This window comes from Chelonia mydas, chromosome 3 (assembly GCF_015237465.2).
Source record: "Chelonia mydas isolate rCheMyd1 chromosome 3, rCheMyd1.pri.v2, whole genome shotgun sequence".
Taxonomy (NCBI): Eukaryota; Metazoa; Chordata; order Testudines; family Cheloniidae; genus Chelonia; species Chelonia mydas.
Window position 1 is genome coordinate 104,453,327 of NC_057851.1, and position 19,233 is coordinate 104,472,559.

At 38.3% G+C, this 19,233-nt stretch overlaps 1 protein-coding gene across 4 annotated transcripts in view; it reads left to right on the forward strand.

The window, feature by feature from the left end:
• The window catches only part of VTA1 (vesicle trafficking 1), an 82,876-nt gene that overhangs the window by 26,213 nt on the left and 37,430 nt on the right, over positions 1–19,233 (forward strand). For all 4 annotated transcript variants that reach the window (XM_037894898.2, XM_037894899.2, XM_037894900.2 and 1 more), the window contains 3 exons: positions 3,073–3,200; positions 4,465–4,540; positions 15,375–15,486. In XM_037894898.2, coding sequence (XP_037750826.1) covers positions 3,073–3,200; positions 4,465–4,540; positions 15,375–15,486 — 316 coding nt within the window. The remainder of the gene's footprint in view (positions 1–3,072; positions 3,201–4,464; positions 4,541–15,374; positions 15,487–19,233) is intronic.

A 19,233-nucleotide genomic window follows, 5' to 3' on the forward strand; every position in this document is an offset into this window, starting at 1 on the left:
TAAAGTTATAGAAGCTGAATGCCACCTAATGACTTCTCATGTAAAATTCCTGTTGCCCTTCATGGAGTTGTCTGCCTTTCTCTCCCCCCGGTGAAGGAATGCTATGCTTGGAAAATAATTTTTTATCACCATCATGCCAGTTATGAAGGATCTTGCAGTGTGTCCTCAAAGTGGTTGTCCTCTGGGCTAATCTGATTTCTGATTCCAAAGCTTTGAACATGAAATGAAAATGGACTAGTAGGCAATGGAGGGAACACAGAAGTGAAGTGTTGATGGAAGTCTGTCCCTGTCAGCAGAGAGGCAGCCCAAGATGGAGTATCTGCATTGTGTTCATGCTCTATTCTAGAATAGAGTGAATTGTGATAATCTAATCTGGAGGTGACTAATGAATGGATCACTGTGGCCAGAGCCGCATCTGGGAGTAAATAGTAAAGTTTACTAGCAAACTGCAGTGGAAGAAGGATTTTTTTTTGTAATGTCTCTGATACTATCTGATGCCTTAGCTTAGTGATGTGTTAAATAGATTCACAGAGCATTACATTGAATGTGAAGCCAAGGACAATGTACCAGCTATTTCTTCAAAGCATTTTTCTTCTTACCAGCACTGCCTCAGTCTTGTCTAGGTTCAGTCTGAGGCTAACTATTAATTCAGTAGCTCCTGTCTTGTTGGCCTTATGACATTCTTGCACTGCTTTTATCTTTTGAAAATGCTATATACAGGAAAGTGTCCTTGACATGTTGACATTGTTGTATCTTGCCACATCTTCAAATGGTCTTATGTAGATGCTGAAAAAAAGGGGAGATGAAATAACTTTGGTGTCTTGGAGAGGAGCAATTTCCTATCACCACTCTCTGAATCCTCTTGGAAATGAATGATTGGAGCAGTAGTACTACACCATCTACTTCAGCTGTGTTATCTAGGTAGTCCAATAGCACCTTTTGGTTCATATCTGAAAAAAGGTCAAATAATTTGAGCAATGATATGTGGCCTCTACCCATTGTCCTAAGAAGTGTCATGTGTTAATTGCTGTAGTGGTTGTCTCCATGGTGTGCCCCTGTCTGAAGCTCAGCAGGGGAGAATCAAGTATATTGCAGATGTCATTTTTTGTTAGTTAATTGTTGCCCTTTTCTCTCTTTTACCCAAGACTGGGAGGCTGGAGACAGAACTATAGTCAGAAGGTTCTGAAGCATCAGATTTATTTTTTATATGTTTGCACAGACTAGCATTTTTAGGTAATTCGGCATTTTAGCTTTTCTGAAGGAGGCGATGATTTGTTAACAACAAGCATAGTTGTTTTTCACTAGCCAGAAGAAGAACAAAAATGTCTTTCTGGTCTTGGTTTAAATATTTCTCGGGGCTTTTTGAGCTTTTGTGATGTGAGGTCATATTTTGTCACGGGTGGTGAGGTGCAAACAATTATCATGCTTAGTCAAATGTAGATGCTGTATATCTGTAAAGAATAAAATAACTCAGCTGTCTGGAAATTACCAGAAACAAAATTTGTTATGAAACACCATTATTTTGTAAATAATCATGATTAATTATTGTTTAATACAGTATATTATTGCATTATAAAATATTTTACACATTTTGTGTAGATATGCCTTTGCATTAGATAATTGTATTATCTTAATGGTTCTGGCAAAGTAAAGCCATTGTGCGTGCATGCTTTTAGGTTTGAATTATAAACCATAATTTAGTACATAATGTTCAACCTCAGCACTACAATGCTCTTTGGGGAAGAATTTCAAAGGCACAGCTTTAGGCACCTAATTCCCATTGACTTTCAGTGAGAGTTAGGAACCTGTGTGCTATTTGAGCCTTTGAATATCTATTCCTTTATTTTGGAGTACCTTTATTAAAACTGCCCCATTATATGTAAAATCTTAGCTAAGGAAATCTATATGAAATGACAGTTCATCTTCAATAAATAAAAGCAGTGAGTACAAGTTCGCATATTTTAGGTCAAATATAAGTCTGACAAAATTACTTACAAATAATGATAATTCACTGGGAAGAAAATTAAGCTCTCTCAAATACCAGTTGTTTTGTAACATAGCTATGATGAAAATCATATTTAATTTACTTTTGTAAAGAAAAATAACTGTTTGCAAAAATGTTCACATTTCAGGTCTAAAACTCTCGAGTGGCTGTTTTTGGGTACTTTGTGTGCTTTTTACATTGCTGTAGGTGTTCCTAATATTATAGATGTCTAGCCTGTAGACTTTATTCATGTGCGCCCTTTGAAAAAAAAAAATAGACTACCATTCAAAGTTGCCTTTACAATTTTTGGCAGTATAGAAGTTGTATGTTTGTATTATGTGTAGTATTCCTGTTTTTTGTTCTGTAAGGATAAACTGAGATGTCTTTAAATGCAAACAGTAAGTCTATTCAGGAGCCCTACATCCACCTGTTGTAACTGTACCAGTGTTATTTACTTTACAGATTTTATTAGGAAACCTGAGGTTTCTTGTACTCTGTAACATCTTTGAAAAGAGGTCTTTCAATTGCAGTTCACTGCTTAGACTGAGCATTCCAGTAAATATTTAGGTCATTAGAGCAGTCAGGTTACAGCTGGGATTTCCTTTTCATTAGATCTGAGTTTTTATTAAATACTATAATGTGCAGCACAAAAATGTTTTATAAGACAGAAAAAATATGTAGTCATACTGATCTACTGTGTGACTCTGTGAAACACACATTATGAATTCGGTAGTGTTCAATCCTTACTCAGAGTTCAGAATGATGGTCTTTCAGATAGTGGAAAAAATGATGTACTCTAGATATTCCTTCACAGCAACATGTGTGCTTATTTCTTTCAATATTTCTAAAGACCACTGAAGAATGCTTCTATCATAATACACACCGTTTAGAGTTATTAGTTCATAATATTTTCTCCCCAAAAGGCTGTGCTCTGTCATATTATAAGAAACTGAAATAAAGTTATTAATCATGTCTCTGTGTTTAATTGCATCTGGATTGTTTTGAATTAGCAAATTGATCCTATGTCCTTGAAATTCAATTGCTGAGAGCTAGTCAGTAACCAGATATGTATTTTTAACTTGCTTCAGATGAAAAAGCAGCTGGGAGATAATGAAGCTATTACTCAGGAAATAGTTGGCTGTGCCCATGTGGAGAATTATGCTTTGAAAATGTTTCTATATGCAGACAATGAAGATAGAGCTGGGCGATTTCACAAGTAAGTGAAGAATGAAAGCAAATGGCTGAAAGTATTTTTTGTCTTCATTACCTAACCTAAGTAATAAATCTAGAGTCCAGAAACTCAAATATCCAAACTCTGTCCTTCTTTCCTGATTTATGGAAAAACATTGGGTTGTCATCTGCTCTTCGCAATTTTTTTTTTAAACCCATTCATCACTACCCCTTAAAGCTACCATTATAAAATGGCTAGCATCTCTGAATGGCTTTCAGTATATAATGCCTTATTTTATTGGCAAATTATGCACTCATTTTGAAAACAGCCTTATGTTGACCTAAGAAGAGAGACTCCTGAGGCCAATATTGAATCATCATCATCATCAAACATGGCAAAAGTATTTCTACTGCTGTACTACTAATATATCTATGATGACACATCGCTAAGGTCACAATATTGTGGTTTGATTTATGGTATTACTAGAGAAGAATAAAAATGGCTAATTATTTTTATGAAAATACATTAGAATGTCTTATGAATTGGCATCTACAGAGCAAAACTCCAGATCAGTTTTGAAAAATCTGTATTTTGTCTTCTAGTTGAAGGGGCATTATCAATTTAAATTTACTCCTAGATCCAAATATTGTGGAAAAAGTTTTTTAAACTACCTTCATTTATTTTAAATGTCAGTGACAATTGTTTTTTAAACAAATAAATATTTCTCTGTGGTGTTTGATAATACAGTGTTATGACAAAGTTAAGGTTAGTGACTCTGACTATAAACAAAAGTGAAACTGATTTAATTATTTTTCATTGTCCAATCTGAAAGAAACATCAAAGCTCAAATAGTGATAAGTAAATGAGATTTTTAAATTCTTTTCCTTTTAATAATGTGGTGTTAGTAGCAAAGATAAGAAATTTTGAGTGGAGGGGTTACATCATATAATTTTTAAATTTATAGTATTTCCTTAACTCATTTTTTAAGATCACCAGTAATAAGCAAAATTCTTAATATTGCTATAGTACTACATGTCAAATAGTTCCTTATTCAGTTTGTCTGTGTTATTGTTTTAAGACTTTATTATTAAAATAATACTTATGTAGGACTATCGTTGATTAGATTAAACTGGTTGAAAAAAAAATGAATGTGCACCTGACTTCAATGAAAAATTGTTACAACTAAGTTATGAATTGACAAATCTACTTTTAGAGATTTTTAGGCCTAAAAATGCTTATCTTTTAAAACCTGATACTAATGATATTCAGCATAAGAAACTAAAGTTCGCACGATGTTTGTTTCTTGTAGAAACATGATAAAGTCCTTTTATACTGCAAGTCTCCTGATAGATGTTTTGTCTGTATTTGGGGAGCTCACTGAAGAGGTAAGTTACACAGGTATACAGTATATCATTGATTGCTTCTTTCCAGCTATGACACAAAGACATGGTTTTAGTCTGTTAAAGCTTTGTTCTACCGTTTGGCTCTCAGTATATTAGCTGTTAATTGTGAATGTCAGTGTAGATGGGTTTTATTGCCGTCTACAGCTTCGCTCTTGTGATCACAAGATCTAGAGGGAATCACATCCAGTATTTCCTCCATAAGTGTAATATACAGGCTGTGTGTATTATTATCCTTTACGCATAGAAATTTTATACCTGTACAAGTGTTTCAGTTAGTAATGAACATACGTTACATTTACGTGGGGATGAAATATTGCACCAGCTAGAGGGAGGGTCACCAGGGGAACTGGGGAGGGAAAATGGGAAAGTCTAACTCCTCTTCCTCCTCTCCCATTTAAAGAAAAGCGCTTCTCACCCCAGTAATTGAGGTTGCACTATATAAAGTTTAAAGTAAAATATATATTTTTTGGTGCAACAAATAATAGATACCTTTTAAAAAATGATGTTTGATATCAGCAAGTACCAAAGTTCAGTTCACAAACGTACTGCTAATGTCACGAATTGTCACTTTATAAGCATGTTGAGCACCACCAGAACTAGTTTCTAGAAAAACAATTCTAAACTAAAAATAGCGAGTAACTAAAGTAGACTTGGTTATAGCCACTTTTTTCAGCAGATTTCTTATTCAGACAAAGATTTCAGACCTGGCTGAATGGGATGACAGAATGCCTGGTAAAAATGGGAACAATCACCAGGACTACTTTAAAGTGAGGGTGTCTGCCAGTAGTACAGTCACCTGCTCCTGCTTACTCTTGCAGCAGGAGCTTTAGACTGGAACAGATAAAGTCTAATCAAGATGTTTCATGTTCTTCTATTTCCTTTCTAGAAAATAACTCAAGGGATTTCTGCAGAATTAGCTGAATTAGAGACTTGATGGAAAAATGTGACAAAAAGGTTGAAATCTTTGGACAGTAAGATAAAAAGAAAGCCATTGCGGACCAGCACAGGCAGATTTCGCATCTAGTCAAAGGCAGTTTAAAATACCTGGAAGATCAAAACAAGATGCTGAAATATTAAAGCACTTGGTGTCCCAGCAGCAGAAGGATATATGGTCTTAGTAGCATTTGTGGAAAAACTAATGCCAACAGTTCTGAATGGGGATGGGATAGAACCTATCCAAATGGAAATTGGCAAACATATGACTAGAGGGTTCAGAGTAAAATGATGCTTGCTGTGATCTTTCTCAAAGATAGCTCATAGTGGTCAGTTGTTCTCTCCTGCCCCCAGATTTTAGCTCAGTTAAGCTAGTTAGGAGAAGGGATTTAGCTTCACTTAACCCATGGAAGAATGTCCATTGACAGCAATGAAAACTGAATGGGTCGCTTAAAGAACTTGGTAGACAAAGGTGCTTTCCCACAAGAACCTGGATTCTAAGTTTACTGACCTGCATCTAATCAGAACTAACCAACACTCTTCAAAGTGCAGTTTTTAACCTTCTATAATCCAGGTGCTTGGAACATTGGTCCCCTCAGTAGCAGAGGTAAATCAATAATTACATCTTTTTATGTCGCATCCCAAGATGTAAGGTCTAACCTATCTTTCAGACTCTGAATGTTTCCATCAAGCGGAAAATTCAGTTGTCCTTACAAGCTTGTGGCCTGAAGAAGGGCTTTGTGTAAACTCAAAAGCTTGTGTCTCACCAACAGAAGTCAGTCCAATAAAAGATATTACCTCAGACACCTTGTCTCTCTATTATCCTGGGACCAACACAACTACAACACTGCATATAGAAGAATAGATAGAAAAGGTCTCTGAGGCATAAAAAAGGCCAAAGACACACTTTCTAAAGAATCATATGAGGGACTATCTTTGGGCTCTTGAGCCAATGTAAACTGTACATCCTTAGCTGGCAGCCAACATGACTGACTCCAACAAGGATTCTGGACCCTAGTTGCTCACATGATCAGTATCCTATGCAGCCAGGCACTTTGAGGGCTTCAAGCCTGGGTTTTATATGTGTGCCCCCAGCACAGGAAAGAGGAGGAGGAATAGAGGTATCAGAATCTGAAGAATCCCAGCACTCAGAGGAAGCTGGAAAGCAGAAGCACCCAGATGCAAGGTAACTGCTCTGGCGGGCTGCAAACATGCCCCTCTTGCCCCATAAATTCACATTTCCAATTGTCCTCCAGCCCATCCCCTACACCCAAGTCTCCCAGAGGACTCAGGTTACATAGTTTCATCTGCTCAGGGGCTGGAGCGAGAGCGCAAGTGTCACTCCAGCCCTTCCAGTGACTTCAGTTGTCAGTCTGACTATAGGGGAAAGCAGCCAAGCAGACTTCTCTCCTCTCATATTCCAGATTTGGTAAGAAGAGGAAAAAGAGCCTATGCTGCCAAGACCCCCTCCTTCCAGAGAAGTCTCATGCCAGAATTATCCCTAACTCTCAGTTATGAGCATCTCATCTTTCTCGCCTCCAGCAGAAGGGCTGCAGGGGGAGCTTAGTGATAATGGTTCTTCTGCTATAAACTCCCATTACCAACACAACAGCTCAGTCAAGGAAATGGAGTAACTGCTCCAGTGATTCTCCTGTGGCTCAACATTTCCACCCCCACAGAAACAGACCACTAAAGGGGAAAAAAAGCTAACAGGCAAGCATCAGAGTGACCAACAAGCAATTCCACATTTCTTCAGCAGCAGATCCATCAGGATACACAGTAGCCAGAAATCAGCCGTAGCTTGCAGGATCGTTGCTACCCTGTTCCCCCAGGTAATCCTAACCAACCACAAAGTAGAAGAGATGATCAGGGGAAAGTACCAAATGTATATTCTGTGTTTTGAGACTGACAGCTCCTCCCACAACAGACATATATGCTCCAATAAAGAGGACTACCCTTCTAGGCAATGAGGAACACCAATATCTGCTCCTTCAGTGCCTCCAGTTAGGTTCCTGCTGGACACTCAAAGCTCTGTTCAGTACAAACCTAAACAGTCCCTCCATCCTTTCACATCCCCATGGGAAAATGAGATAATGTGTACTAGATGGATGAGTATAAAGCAGTATGGGAAGAGGATTAACTGGAAAATGGGGCAACTTAAATGGCAATAGGGCATCCCAGAGCTGCAGCTATAGTGAGCAGAGCATTCTAAGTATTGAAAAGAGGAACAACTGCACTTTTCATAGTTGGATGGCACAGAAAAAGAAACAATGGTGGAGCCAGTATCCAGGTCCTCCTAGTATAAGACATAATTTTGCCCTTTCATGCTCACATAAAGCAGATAGTAGACTAGTAAGGTTTTTTTTCCCCTAAACAAAATATTAGGGCCCAACTGGATTGAGAATTTTGCATTCTTTCTATCTAGCAGTCTGTTTGGTTTATAAGGCTGCTACTCTCAGATCCGAAGATACAGTTCATGTGGAGAACTCCAAAAGAACCCCAACCTGGTTCAGTGGCGAAATAAAAAGGCAGTGATAACAAATGGAAAATGGGGGGAAATAGATAGCAGTCAACATAAATGAGAAGTTATGTAGTGCAGAAAACTGATGAAGGAAGCTAAAGTCAGGGGAAAAAAATCCATGTCTGGAAGGGTTAAGGACAATAGAAGAAGTTCAATATATTAAGAACAAAAGAAATCCTAGCAATGGCATAGGCCCATTATTAGATGGAAATACATAAAATTGTTGTTAATGATATAGAAAAAGCAGAAGTGTTCAATAAATACTGTTCTGTGTTTGGAAAGAAGTGGGATGATGAACTCATATCATATGAGGGTAATGAAATCCTTTCCTGTCCATTTGTAACTGAGGATATTAGACCTCTACTAGGGATAAATATTTTTAAGTCAACAGTCCTGGATAACTTGCATGCAACAGTCCTAAAAGGATTGGCTGAGAGATCTGTGGCCATTGATGTCAATGTTTAATAAATTTTGGAAAACTAGGGAAATTCCAGAAGGTAGGACAAAAATTATTAGGGGTAATGGAATGGCTTCCGTATGAGAGAGATTAATAAGACTGGGACTTTTCAGCTTGGAAAAGAGACCGCTAAGGGGAGATATGATTGAGGTCTATAAAATCATGACTGGTACAGAGAAAGTAGATAAGGAAGTGTTGTTTACTACTTCTCATAACACAAGAGCTAGGGGTCACCAAATGAAATTAATAGGCAGCAGGTTTAAAACAAATAAAATGAAGTATTTTTTCACACAACGCACATCTTCACACAACGCAATCTGTGGAACTCCTTGCCAGAGGATCTTGTGAAAGCCAAGACCACAATAGTTCAAAAAAGAACTAGATAAATTCATGGAGGATAGGTCTCATGGAGGCTATTAGCCAGGATGGGCAGGAATGGTGTCCCTAGCCTCTGTTTGCTACAAGCTGGGAATAGGACAGCGGATTGATCACTTGATGATTACCTGTTCTGTTCATTCTCTCTGGGGCAACTGGCACTGGCCACTGTCAGAAGACAGGATACTGAGCTAGATGACCTTTGGTCTGACCCAGTAGGGCCATTCTTATGTTCTTTCAGGAGTCTGATTTGTTTTGTGTACCCCAAGTTTCACCTCACTTAAAAACTACTTGCTTATAAAACCACACATAAACCCACAAAAGTGTCATAGCACACTATTATTGAAAAATTGCTTACTTTCTCATTTGTACCACATAATTATAAAATAAGTTAATTGGAATATAAATATTGTACTTACTTTTCAGTGTATATTATATAGAGTAGTATAAACATTTCATAGTCTGTGTGAAATTTTAGTTTCTACTGCCTCTACTAGTGCTTTTTACGTAGCTGTTGTAAAACTAGGCAAATATTTAGATGAGTTGATGTACCCTGTGACAGGGGCCCTGCGTGTCAATTTGGGGCGCCCCTGGTGGCCCAGTGCAGGGTTGGTACACGGAGTCACACAGTCATTGGGATTTCCCGTTAAGCAGGTGATTTCAGTCAAGTGGGTCCCGGCCCCCGGCCGGGGTCACTTAGCTAAATAGTCTGTGGGTCCCTAGGCGGGAAAACAAACAAGCAGTCTGTTGCCCTGCAGCCTCCTAGCTGGGGCAAAGCACACAAACAGTCTATGGCTCCTGAGTGGGGCAAAACAAACAAACAGTCTGTAGGCCTTACTTCCCTCTGGGCTGGGACATAGAGCAGGGAGCAGCCTCCTCAGCAGGCAGTGGCTTGGCTTCCCTGGCAGTCTCTCCCGTCGGCAAGTCACCTGGAGCATAGTCCGGGTCTTTGGGCTCTACCATCAAGAGCGTTGCAGGAACTGGCAGGGTACATCCTTCCCCCACTGCCCCCCTCACTTCCCCCAGTTGAGCTGGCCTGCCTCCTTTTATCGGTCTTCTCCACCTGGAGCATGTGCAGTAGGGGAAAGGGGGCGTGGCCACCTGGGCCCACTATGATTGGTCCGCCCCTGGCAGCCCACTGCTTGGTTGGTACACCCTGTCACGTACCCCATGGAAGACCTCTGCGTATCCCAGGGGTACATGCAGTAGCATAGCTTGGGGGGGAGCTGCTGCTCCCCCACTAAGCACAAGTGGCGCCTTTTTAATTTTTACTCACCTAGCAGCGCTCCAGGTTTTCGGCGGCGGGTCCAGCACTTCAGAGGCGGGGGGGGGCCTTCACTCGCTCTGGGTCCTCGGCAGCTTTTTGGCGGCAGAGGCCTTCAGTGCTGCCAAGGACCTGGAGCGCTGCCCGGTGAGTACAAGCGGGTGGCACCTTTCTTTATGTCCGCTCCCCCTGTTCGCTCCACCTAGCTACACCACTGGGTACATGTACCCGATTGAGAACCACTGCAATAGAAGACTCATTAAATGGATTAAGAACTGGCTGGCTGACATATCTCAAATTAATTGTCAATAGGAAATCATCACCAAAAGGGGGTGTTTCCAGTGGGGTTCACAGGGATCCGTACTAGGCCCAATTCTATTCAACTTTTCTGTCAGTGAGCTGCAAGTAAATATAAAATCACTGCTGATAAAATTTGCAGATGAGACAAAGGTTAGTGGAGCAGTAACTAATAATTAGGATGGGCGGTCATACAGAATGATCTGGATTGCTGGGCTCAATCAAAGAAAATGTGGGTTTTTTGTATAGCTGAATGCAAAGTTGTACATCTAGGAACAAAGGATGCAGGCCATACCTACAGAATGGGTGACTATATCCTGGAAATAAGTGATTCTGAAAAGTATTTAGAGGTCGTAGTGGACAGGCAAATGAACATGAGCTCCCAGTGCGATGCTATGGTAAAAAGGATGACTGAGATCCGTGGATGTATAAACAGGGAGTGTGAGTAGAAGTAAGGATGTGATTGTACATCTGCTTATGGCACTGTTGAGACTGATACTGGAATATTGCATACAGTTTTTGGAGTCCACATTTTAAAAGGCTATTGAAAAATTGGAGAGGGTGCAGAAAAGAGATACAAAATTAATTACTGTCAGAATTACTATCTGTCAAGATCTTTCTCTTCAGGTTTCTAAGAAATAGATTTACTTAAATTGGTACAACTTGTGTGTGCAGATAAGGCCAAAGATGCTGTAAGTATGCAGTTGGGACACAGTTGTTTTCTTCTTTTTAACTGAATTGTAATGATGCGGTCTCTACTATTTCTAAACCAGTTTAGTTAAATAAATACAACTTTCCCATGCAGACCGTGTTTTAGCCAAAAATGTTTTGCTATCACCCCAAACAGCTTCTCCTACATTTTGAATGGGGAGTGTGAAAAATAGAACCCCACCACTCAACCAGGAAAATTCTTGCAAGGAAAAGGTTCATTATCCAAAACAGCAACCTTGGTTTCTCAGCTAAAATGGAATTAAATTACTCAAGGTATAGCATTCACTCCAATCAAGGTTTTGTAAACATTTTGTAAAAAATCTTCATACTCAGTAAAATCAAAGGTTGTGGACAGATAAAGGAAACTCAGGGACCTCTCAGGTATGACCAAAGTTAACTTCAAAAGAATTTCCTTTGTAAATTTACATAGACAGGAAAGATTAATAGAAAGAAGCATCCCATACATCACCATGAATTTCTATTTGAATTTTATCTTTGGAGATTCATACCAAGTGAACATTCTTAAATAACAGATGACTTAAACGCCCTCATAGATATCCACCACAACTTCAACAACCATTAAGCTCTCTCTGGAACACTGGCACACTAGCATCAACTTCCTGGACACCACAATTAGCTTCAACAATGGAACCCTAGAGACTATATACAAGAAACCCCTGGATCACCACACCTATCTTCATAGATCCAATAACCATTTCCAAACACATCAAGACATTTGTTATCTACAGCCAGGCATTCATGTACCACAGAATATGCTTCAAGAAGAAAATCCAGGATATGCATCTTAACACACTCAAAACTACCTTCACCAAAGAAGGACACTCCACCAGAGAAGTAGATTGCATCATGGAATGGGCCACCCAAATACCCCTAGAGAACTTGCTTCAGTACAGAAATAGAACCCCTTCAGACCACACACCCCTAGTTGTCACCTACCCCTCCACACTGGAACCCATACGGAGTATCATCAAACTACAAAACCCATACTCGATGGGGACCCCATCTTGAAAAACCTTTCCTGAACCCCCACTTATGGGCTTCAAACAAACCCGCAGCCTCTCCAAGCTCATCGTCGGAAGCAGGCTCCCCACAGACCAGAATAAATGAACTCAAAGAAGCACCAGACCCTGCCGGAACAACAGATGCAAAACCTGAAGACATATCTCCCGTGCTACAATGATCGATACCCCTCACAATGCACCTTTCAAAATCCATGGGTCCCACGCATGCCTGTCACAACATGTGGTATATCTCGTCCAGTGCACTAAATGCCCCAATAACAACTATGTGGGTGAAACAAGACAATCATGATGCTCTCAAATGAACTCACACAGAAAAATGATAAATGAAAAAAACACTATCACCTATGGGTGAATGTTTTTCACAAAAAGCAGTCACTCCTGTATCTGACCTTTCAGTCCTCATATTCAAAGAAAACCTGCACAACACTTTCAAAAGATGAGTGTGGGAGTTAAGTTCATAACTTTGCTAGACATTAATAATCATGGTCTTAATAAAGACCCTGGATTTATGGCTTATTACAACAATCTGCAACTCACTAACCTCCGCCCCCCGCCCCCCCTTTTTGTCCTATGACTGTAAGGGTGTTAATGGTCCACTTTACCTTGAATGATTCCTTAAAATATGGGCTAACTACTTGTGCTAAACTATCTTTTCAATCTTGTATTTAGCTGTGACACTTAGTATGGACAGGTGTACGTTACAAATTTACATCGGGGCAGCTGCACCTGTAGCGTCTGGTGAAGATGATCTAAGCTGAAAATAACTCCACCTCCATGAGAGGTAGTAGCCATGTCAGCAGGAGAAGCTCTCCCACTGACATGGCACTCTCTGCACAAGGAGTTATGGATCAGTCAGGGGTGTGGATTTTTCACGCCCTTGAGTGACGTAGTTATACTAAGTAAGGAGACCAAGCCTACCTTTCCCAGACCTGAAGAAGAGTCCTGTGTAAACTCAAAAGCTTGTGTCTCACCAACAGAAGTTGGTCCAGTAAAAGATATTACCTCACCCACCTTGTCTCTCTAATATCTGGGACCGACATGGATACAACAACACTGCATACATTTTTAAATAAGTCCATCTTCAGAATAGGGCATTTCCTGCAGGTCAGACTAGCTGCAAAAACTAGGGCCACCGCTTTCACCTGACCCATCCAAGCATGCAGCTAGACAAAGACCAGCTAAAATATGAAAAGCATCATCTAATTTTATGTCACTGATGTCTGACTGATTCACAACTGATAGTGCTTTGAATTTAATAAAATATAGCTTTGGATCTCTATTTATCACATTCCCAGAATCATGAATGAAAACCTCAGGAAGGACCATAAGACATAGATTAAAAGATGTGTGCAGTCTGCTTTGTGCCAGATTACTTGTCTTCCCCAGACATTTATAGCCCCATGATTGTCTACAGATATACTGACCAGCAACATCTTGTCAATATGATGTGGTCTTCAGTGGAACGCATGCTCCAAAGCTAGGATGAATCCTAGAGCAAAATGAAAAGGATGTTGCTAAACCTAATTTTGATTGATTGGATTTGCAGAGTTACTCCAGTAATCTCCGCACTCCTCCTGCGTGCGTGCACACACGCGCGCACACACACACAGAGTCCAATCCGATAAAATAGGTAATCTTACATCTGACCAAATCTGCGATTGGGCAGTTCCACCCACCTTAAGTCACTGTCTATAACAATCTTCTTTCCTAACCCACCAAGACTTCTCTGGTAAATTGGACATCCTTTTTTTGTAATTAAAAAAAATCTATTGCATCCATCCAAGGGGAAATGAAATAGCCCAGATATTTTTCATTTTATTATATTATACTCAGTTCTAAAATTTGCCTGAAATATAAATAAACCTCTTACACCAGTTCAAACCTCCACTTAATTCTGTGAAATTGTACCCTTTTGCACTAGGTTTGAATTTGCCAGGTTTTTTTGGCTCCTCTAGTTTGTTTTGGCCATATGTACAATTCAGTTACTTATCTGTAAAAGTGACAAGTGAGAGTGCTCAGTGTCTTCTTTCTGTAGGTCATTATGATCCCATTTTTGCAATGGTTGAAGTCAGTAAAACCCTTAAATTACCTTAATCACTCCAACGTTCATTTTGGGGAAAAACAGGAATCTGTAAAGGCCCTTGATGAGAGGTTTTTCTGATGGTTCCTGTTTCCCAGAAACAGAAGGTGGCCAAAAATAAGGGGAGGATTTTAAAATATTGACATTCTAAATTTTCCTTACCTTATTTTCTCAATTCCAAACTGTTTTTATGAAGATGGAATTGGAAAGCCTGCCAGCAGCTGAGTACGAACTTTCACTTGTCACTTTCATTGCTCAGCAGTCATCCAGCTTCAAAAAAATACCAGTTTGCCAAAACTACCTACAGACTCTCTTGAGAAGAGTTATTTTAAACTCTTTTTGAAGATATTAGTATTTGTTAAACACCTGGTACTCTTATTTCTCTGGTTATTGAAGGTATTTTGCCATTGACCTTCTAACATACAATTCACTAATTTTGTCATGTGTTCTTATGTACAGAGATTAGAAAAGATAATCAACTAGGTATAACAAAGCTGCTGTTCCACCTGTTGATTTTAGCTCCATTATAAGATGCTACGGTAAACTTTACAGTGTCTTTCTAATGTCACCAGAACGTATAGATGAAACTATAACCTCTTTTATACAGACACGATTTTAAAGCTCTATTTGGAATTTTATATCTTATAAAAATTCCAATATTATTGGTTAGAGATGAATTATTTGGATTTAGTAGAGAGATGAAATCTTAATCAGATGGTCTTCTGAAATTATCAAAGTGTAAAATTTATTTCTGCTCTGTGTGGACAGTTACAAAACACCTATCAATTTTTAGTACTCATAGAACAGTTCAATATACTAGATGACTAGGGTGTCCGTTTTACCCCTTATCTTGACGTGTTACATTAATTGAAGACCTCCCACATTTTCACCTCTGGCTGAGATCCCATTTAAGACCTTGTCTTTATTAGTTCCCTGATTTACTTACCTGAATAGTTGTTTATAGTGGTATCAGCTAATTGCAGAGAAGATTACTGTAACTTTTTTTTTCGTCCTGAGGAGGAGTGGAAAATCTAAATCCTGCTTAAAATAGAAGGTTGAAGACCAGTGTATTTTCTTAATCTGTGAAGTCACAAAAGTTAGAGTACATTTTGACACTTTTTTTTACCTCCCCCAGAATGTTCAACACAGAAAATATGCCAGATGGAAGGCAGCATATATTCATAACTGTCTAAAGAATGGAGAGACTCCTCAACCTGGACCTATTGGAATGGACGAGGAAGATTATGGTATGTACATTGCTATTTCAAATAAAGTAACATTAACAGGTTGGATGGGCTAGTGAATTAAGGTGAATATTGTTATATATGTTTCTCCAAAGGGAACTTATTATCATCACTTTCTGCTTAGGTGAATGTTTCACAATAATTTTCTGTTGTTCTTTTCTGTGCCAGACATCTTTCTGATTTTCATTGGACTTTTCTCTTGACTGGCAACACTAAAAAAATCTTGCTTGCATATGGAATGTTGTGATTTTGGATAAGTGTCAGCTAGAAACTAAATAAGGATAATGAAACTAATTTCATAAATGTCTCAAGATGGAATTTAATAGTTTTCAGAAGCAAAAGGCCTGGTAAATTAATCCCCTTTATCACATACCCTCTTTGACTGTAAGGCAGATCTGCAGCTGGAAGGTAGTCAAGTAGCAATGTAAAGTTCTGAATCTGTTGGTACAGGATGTGTACTAAGGTTATGGGCTCTATACCTGGCTCTGCCATAGACAATATCGTTCTTTTATGAAAAGTGATTCTAAAAATATTATCTCTAGACTTCTGTTCTTCAATTTAATTTAAAATGTGTTAAACATTAGGAGATAGACATATACTATTATGGATCTGGTTTTCAACCTTTCTGAAACATGATCTCATGCTTTTGGAGAGCCCCTACCCATCTAATCAAAGAAAAGGAAGGATGGGCATGACTTCCAGTTTGAGAAGAGATCAGACTATTGGTCCTTCAAATACATTATGCTGCTTGAGGTAGTGGCAACTAGCTGATGCCATGGAGAAAAACAGAAAATAGGAACATAAGAACTGCCATATCGGATGAGATCAGTGGTTTGTTTAGGCAGGTTTCCTATTGCCCACAGTACTAGATGCTTCAGAGAGAGGTGCAAGAAATGCTGTAGTAGTGGTCATAGAATAATCTGCTCTCAGGGAACATTTTTTCCAAGCTCTCTTGAATAACAGATTGGCTTATGCCCTGAAACATGAGAGCTTATATCTCTTCCAAAAATACATGTGTTCCAGAGTTGTACAAGGAAAATGGGATGAGTGATACATGTAGTAATCAGCAGATGTCCTATTGCATTTTTTAGACTGATACCTCTGGCTATCCATTTTTTTTAATCTTTTGGAGTTTACATCTTACTTGGCACTATTTATGGTGTTTGCAGGCTTTCTAGTTTAAAAAAAAAAAAAACAGCATTACTGCTCATACATTCTTTCTCTGTTTAACTACCTATATTTACTGTCCCCCTTTTGTCTGATAGCCATACAAGAGATCTCTGTTTGTATTAGTTATTTTCAAACTACTCTCTAAAATGATTGTGACCTAGTTTTACTTTACTATGCAGTGTACTTAGCCTTTATACTTTTAAAAGTAGACATGAATAGGGCCACCTAAAGGACTGTAGTTGCAAATTATAAGTTTTATACCATAGAACTATACTCCTTAGAACACATGTAAATGAAATTCATAGATATTTGTGAATTGATATTAAATCATATTTCAGTGTGTTTACCAGATTATTAGTTTATCCTAATTATTATAAATGTTTCATAGTAGTATATTTTTTCCTACCAAAGAAACCCAAAGCGCTTTACAAATACTGAAATCAGTACACTCAACCACTGAAATACAGTTGCCTCTGAGCTGGAGCACAGCAGCCAGTTGCTACGATGTACAACTTTAAACAGTCAAGAATAATGCTATATTAAATTGAAACTATATTTTTACGTAGTTCTGTAGAATTAGGCGTTGTCTCAAACTGAGCTTTTTAGCCACTGGTACAGCTATGCTCATGTAGTTGTACCAATGCAAACTCCGAGTGCAGATGTGGCAACCTACCCCAGTTTGACATGCACTTAGTTAACTGAAAAATGTTGTTAAAAGAGCTAATGTGAAATGAGTTAGTTTTTATTATCAATATATTATAAATCTGCAAATATAGAAGTCTGTAAATTAAATACTTTGTTTTTATTATTCAAATTCATAACTAGTGATCGCCCACAGAACTTGTTTGATTCTTGTAAAATTGTATAAACGCTAAGCAAAAAGTGTAGTACTACTACTACTATTAAAACTTAGATACCACTTCTAGTCTTCAAAACGTTGTACAAATATTAACTGATCCTTAGAATGAGGAGTGTAAGTTGTATTATGCCTCCTCATTTTACAGACTGGGAAACAAGCAAAGATAAGGGACTTGCCCAAGGCCACAGAACCAGTCAGAGGGGAGATTAGAATTCAGTAGTTTTTCACTCTTACTACTATGCTAAAACCACTACTTTTCACTCTGTATCATTACCAGGGGCTGTAGGAAAAAATGAAAATTGCAACTCCCATTGCCAGGGTTATAAGTGAAAGTAAACTAATGGGGACAGTATTTTTGGTGGTGATATAAAAATGAAAGCATTGCTATTCAAAGTGAGCCTGCAATATGTATTTTTCATAATCAAGAGGCTATATTTTTTGTTTGACAAGTTTTATTTTGTTCGGTAAGGTAAGGCATTACTCTTTTAGGCATTAATGCCATATTCTATTTTTATGTATGGGCAATAAAATGACAAAATACTTTTTTTCAGGGGATTATTAACATTGTACCAGATGTGGCATACATGCCATAACATTTTGAGCATTGTAGAGCCAAAGATCATGTGCAAATAGATTTTTCAGTAGAATATTCTGGAAAAAGAACTTGTCATAATTCTTGCTTTGTTCATCCCAGAAAGAAAAGCAGCATTGTTTAAACATACTGCTGGACTTTCCCCATTCCTTTCGGCTTGCTCACTTTCTGCCTCTTCTTGCGAATGAAAAAGTGCATGTTTAAATAGACTGAAACTAGCCATCTCCAGCTTGACAAATTACCATATTTTCCATAAGTGTTGTGCTCCCTGTGATTCTTGAAAACCATACTGTAAGTCTTGGAGATGTTTATACAGTAACATAGGCGTTCTCTATGTAATTCTGCTCTTGGATTTAGTGGAGGCTTTTGTCAGTATCCTACAAGACCATGGAAACTTAAAATGGCACACTTGATTTATTAATGTGGTTAGAATACGACTCATAGAGTACACATGAAGATCACTCAGGAGTACCCTTGGGTCAGCTACTAAACTTTTATTGCAGTCAAGAAAAACATAGTTATAAGCTGTATATTTATAAATTAAAAAAATCCTAAATGGACAAAGTATAAAGATGGTAAAATACATGAACTACTGACATTAATATTAGAGAGTTCCAAGGAGCCTTTTCAGTCCTCATAAGAATAAGGAGAAATTTGTAGAAGCAATTAACTTTAACTTTCCAGAAGGGGAGGTACTGGAGCACCCTTCTTACCTGATTTGAGGAAAGTATGTGTTCTAAATGTTTTTAGAATCATAGTTTGCAGTAAATTGGTGTGAAATGGTACACCAGGGTAAGAAAATGAGATGATTTGGAAGCTGAAATTACTCCAGGATCAGTTGGAAAGAGGAGACAGTCTTTAAAGTTCTAGTCTGAAGTTCCTAACACCTCAAAAATATGGTTTCTATGCCAATATTCAGTATGATATTCTAAGCTGTATTCCATATGATATTTTAATTAAAACTTGTTGGTATTGTGTGTCAGAATGATTACGGTAATGTTCCAGATTTGTTACTTTTATGATCTGCTTTAAATACCGATCACTATCTTCAAAGCAGAAAGTTATCTGTTTATATTTGCCAAGATGAAATATCTATGGAATTGTTGCTGTCACTCTGTGTAAAAGTAGT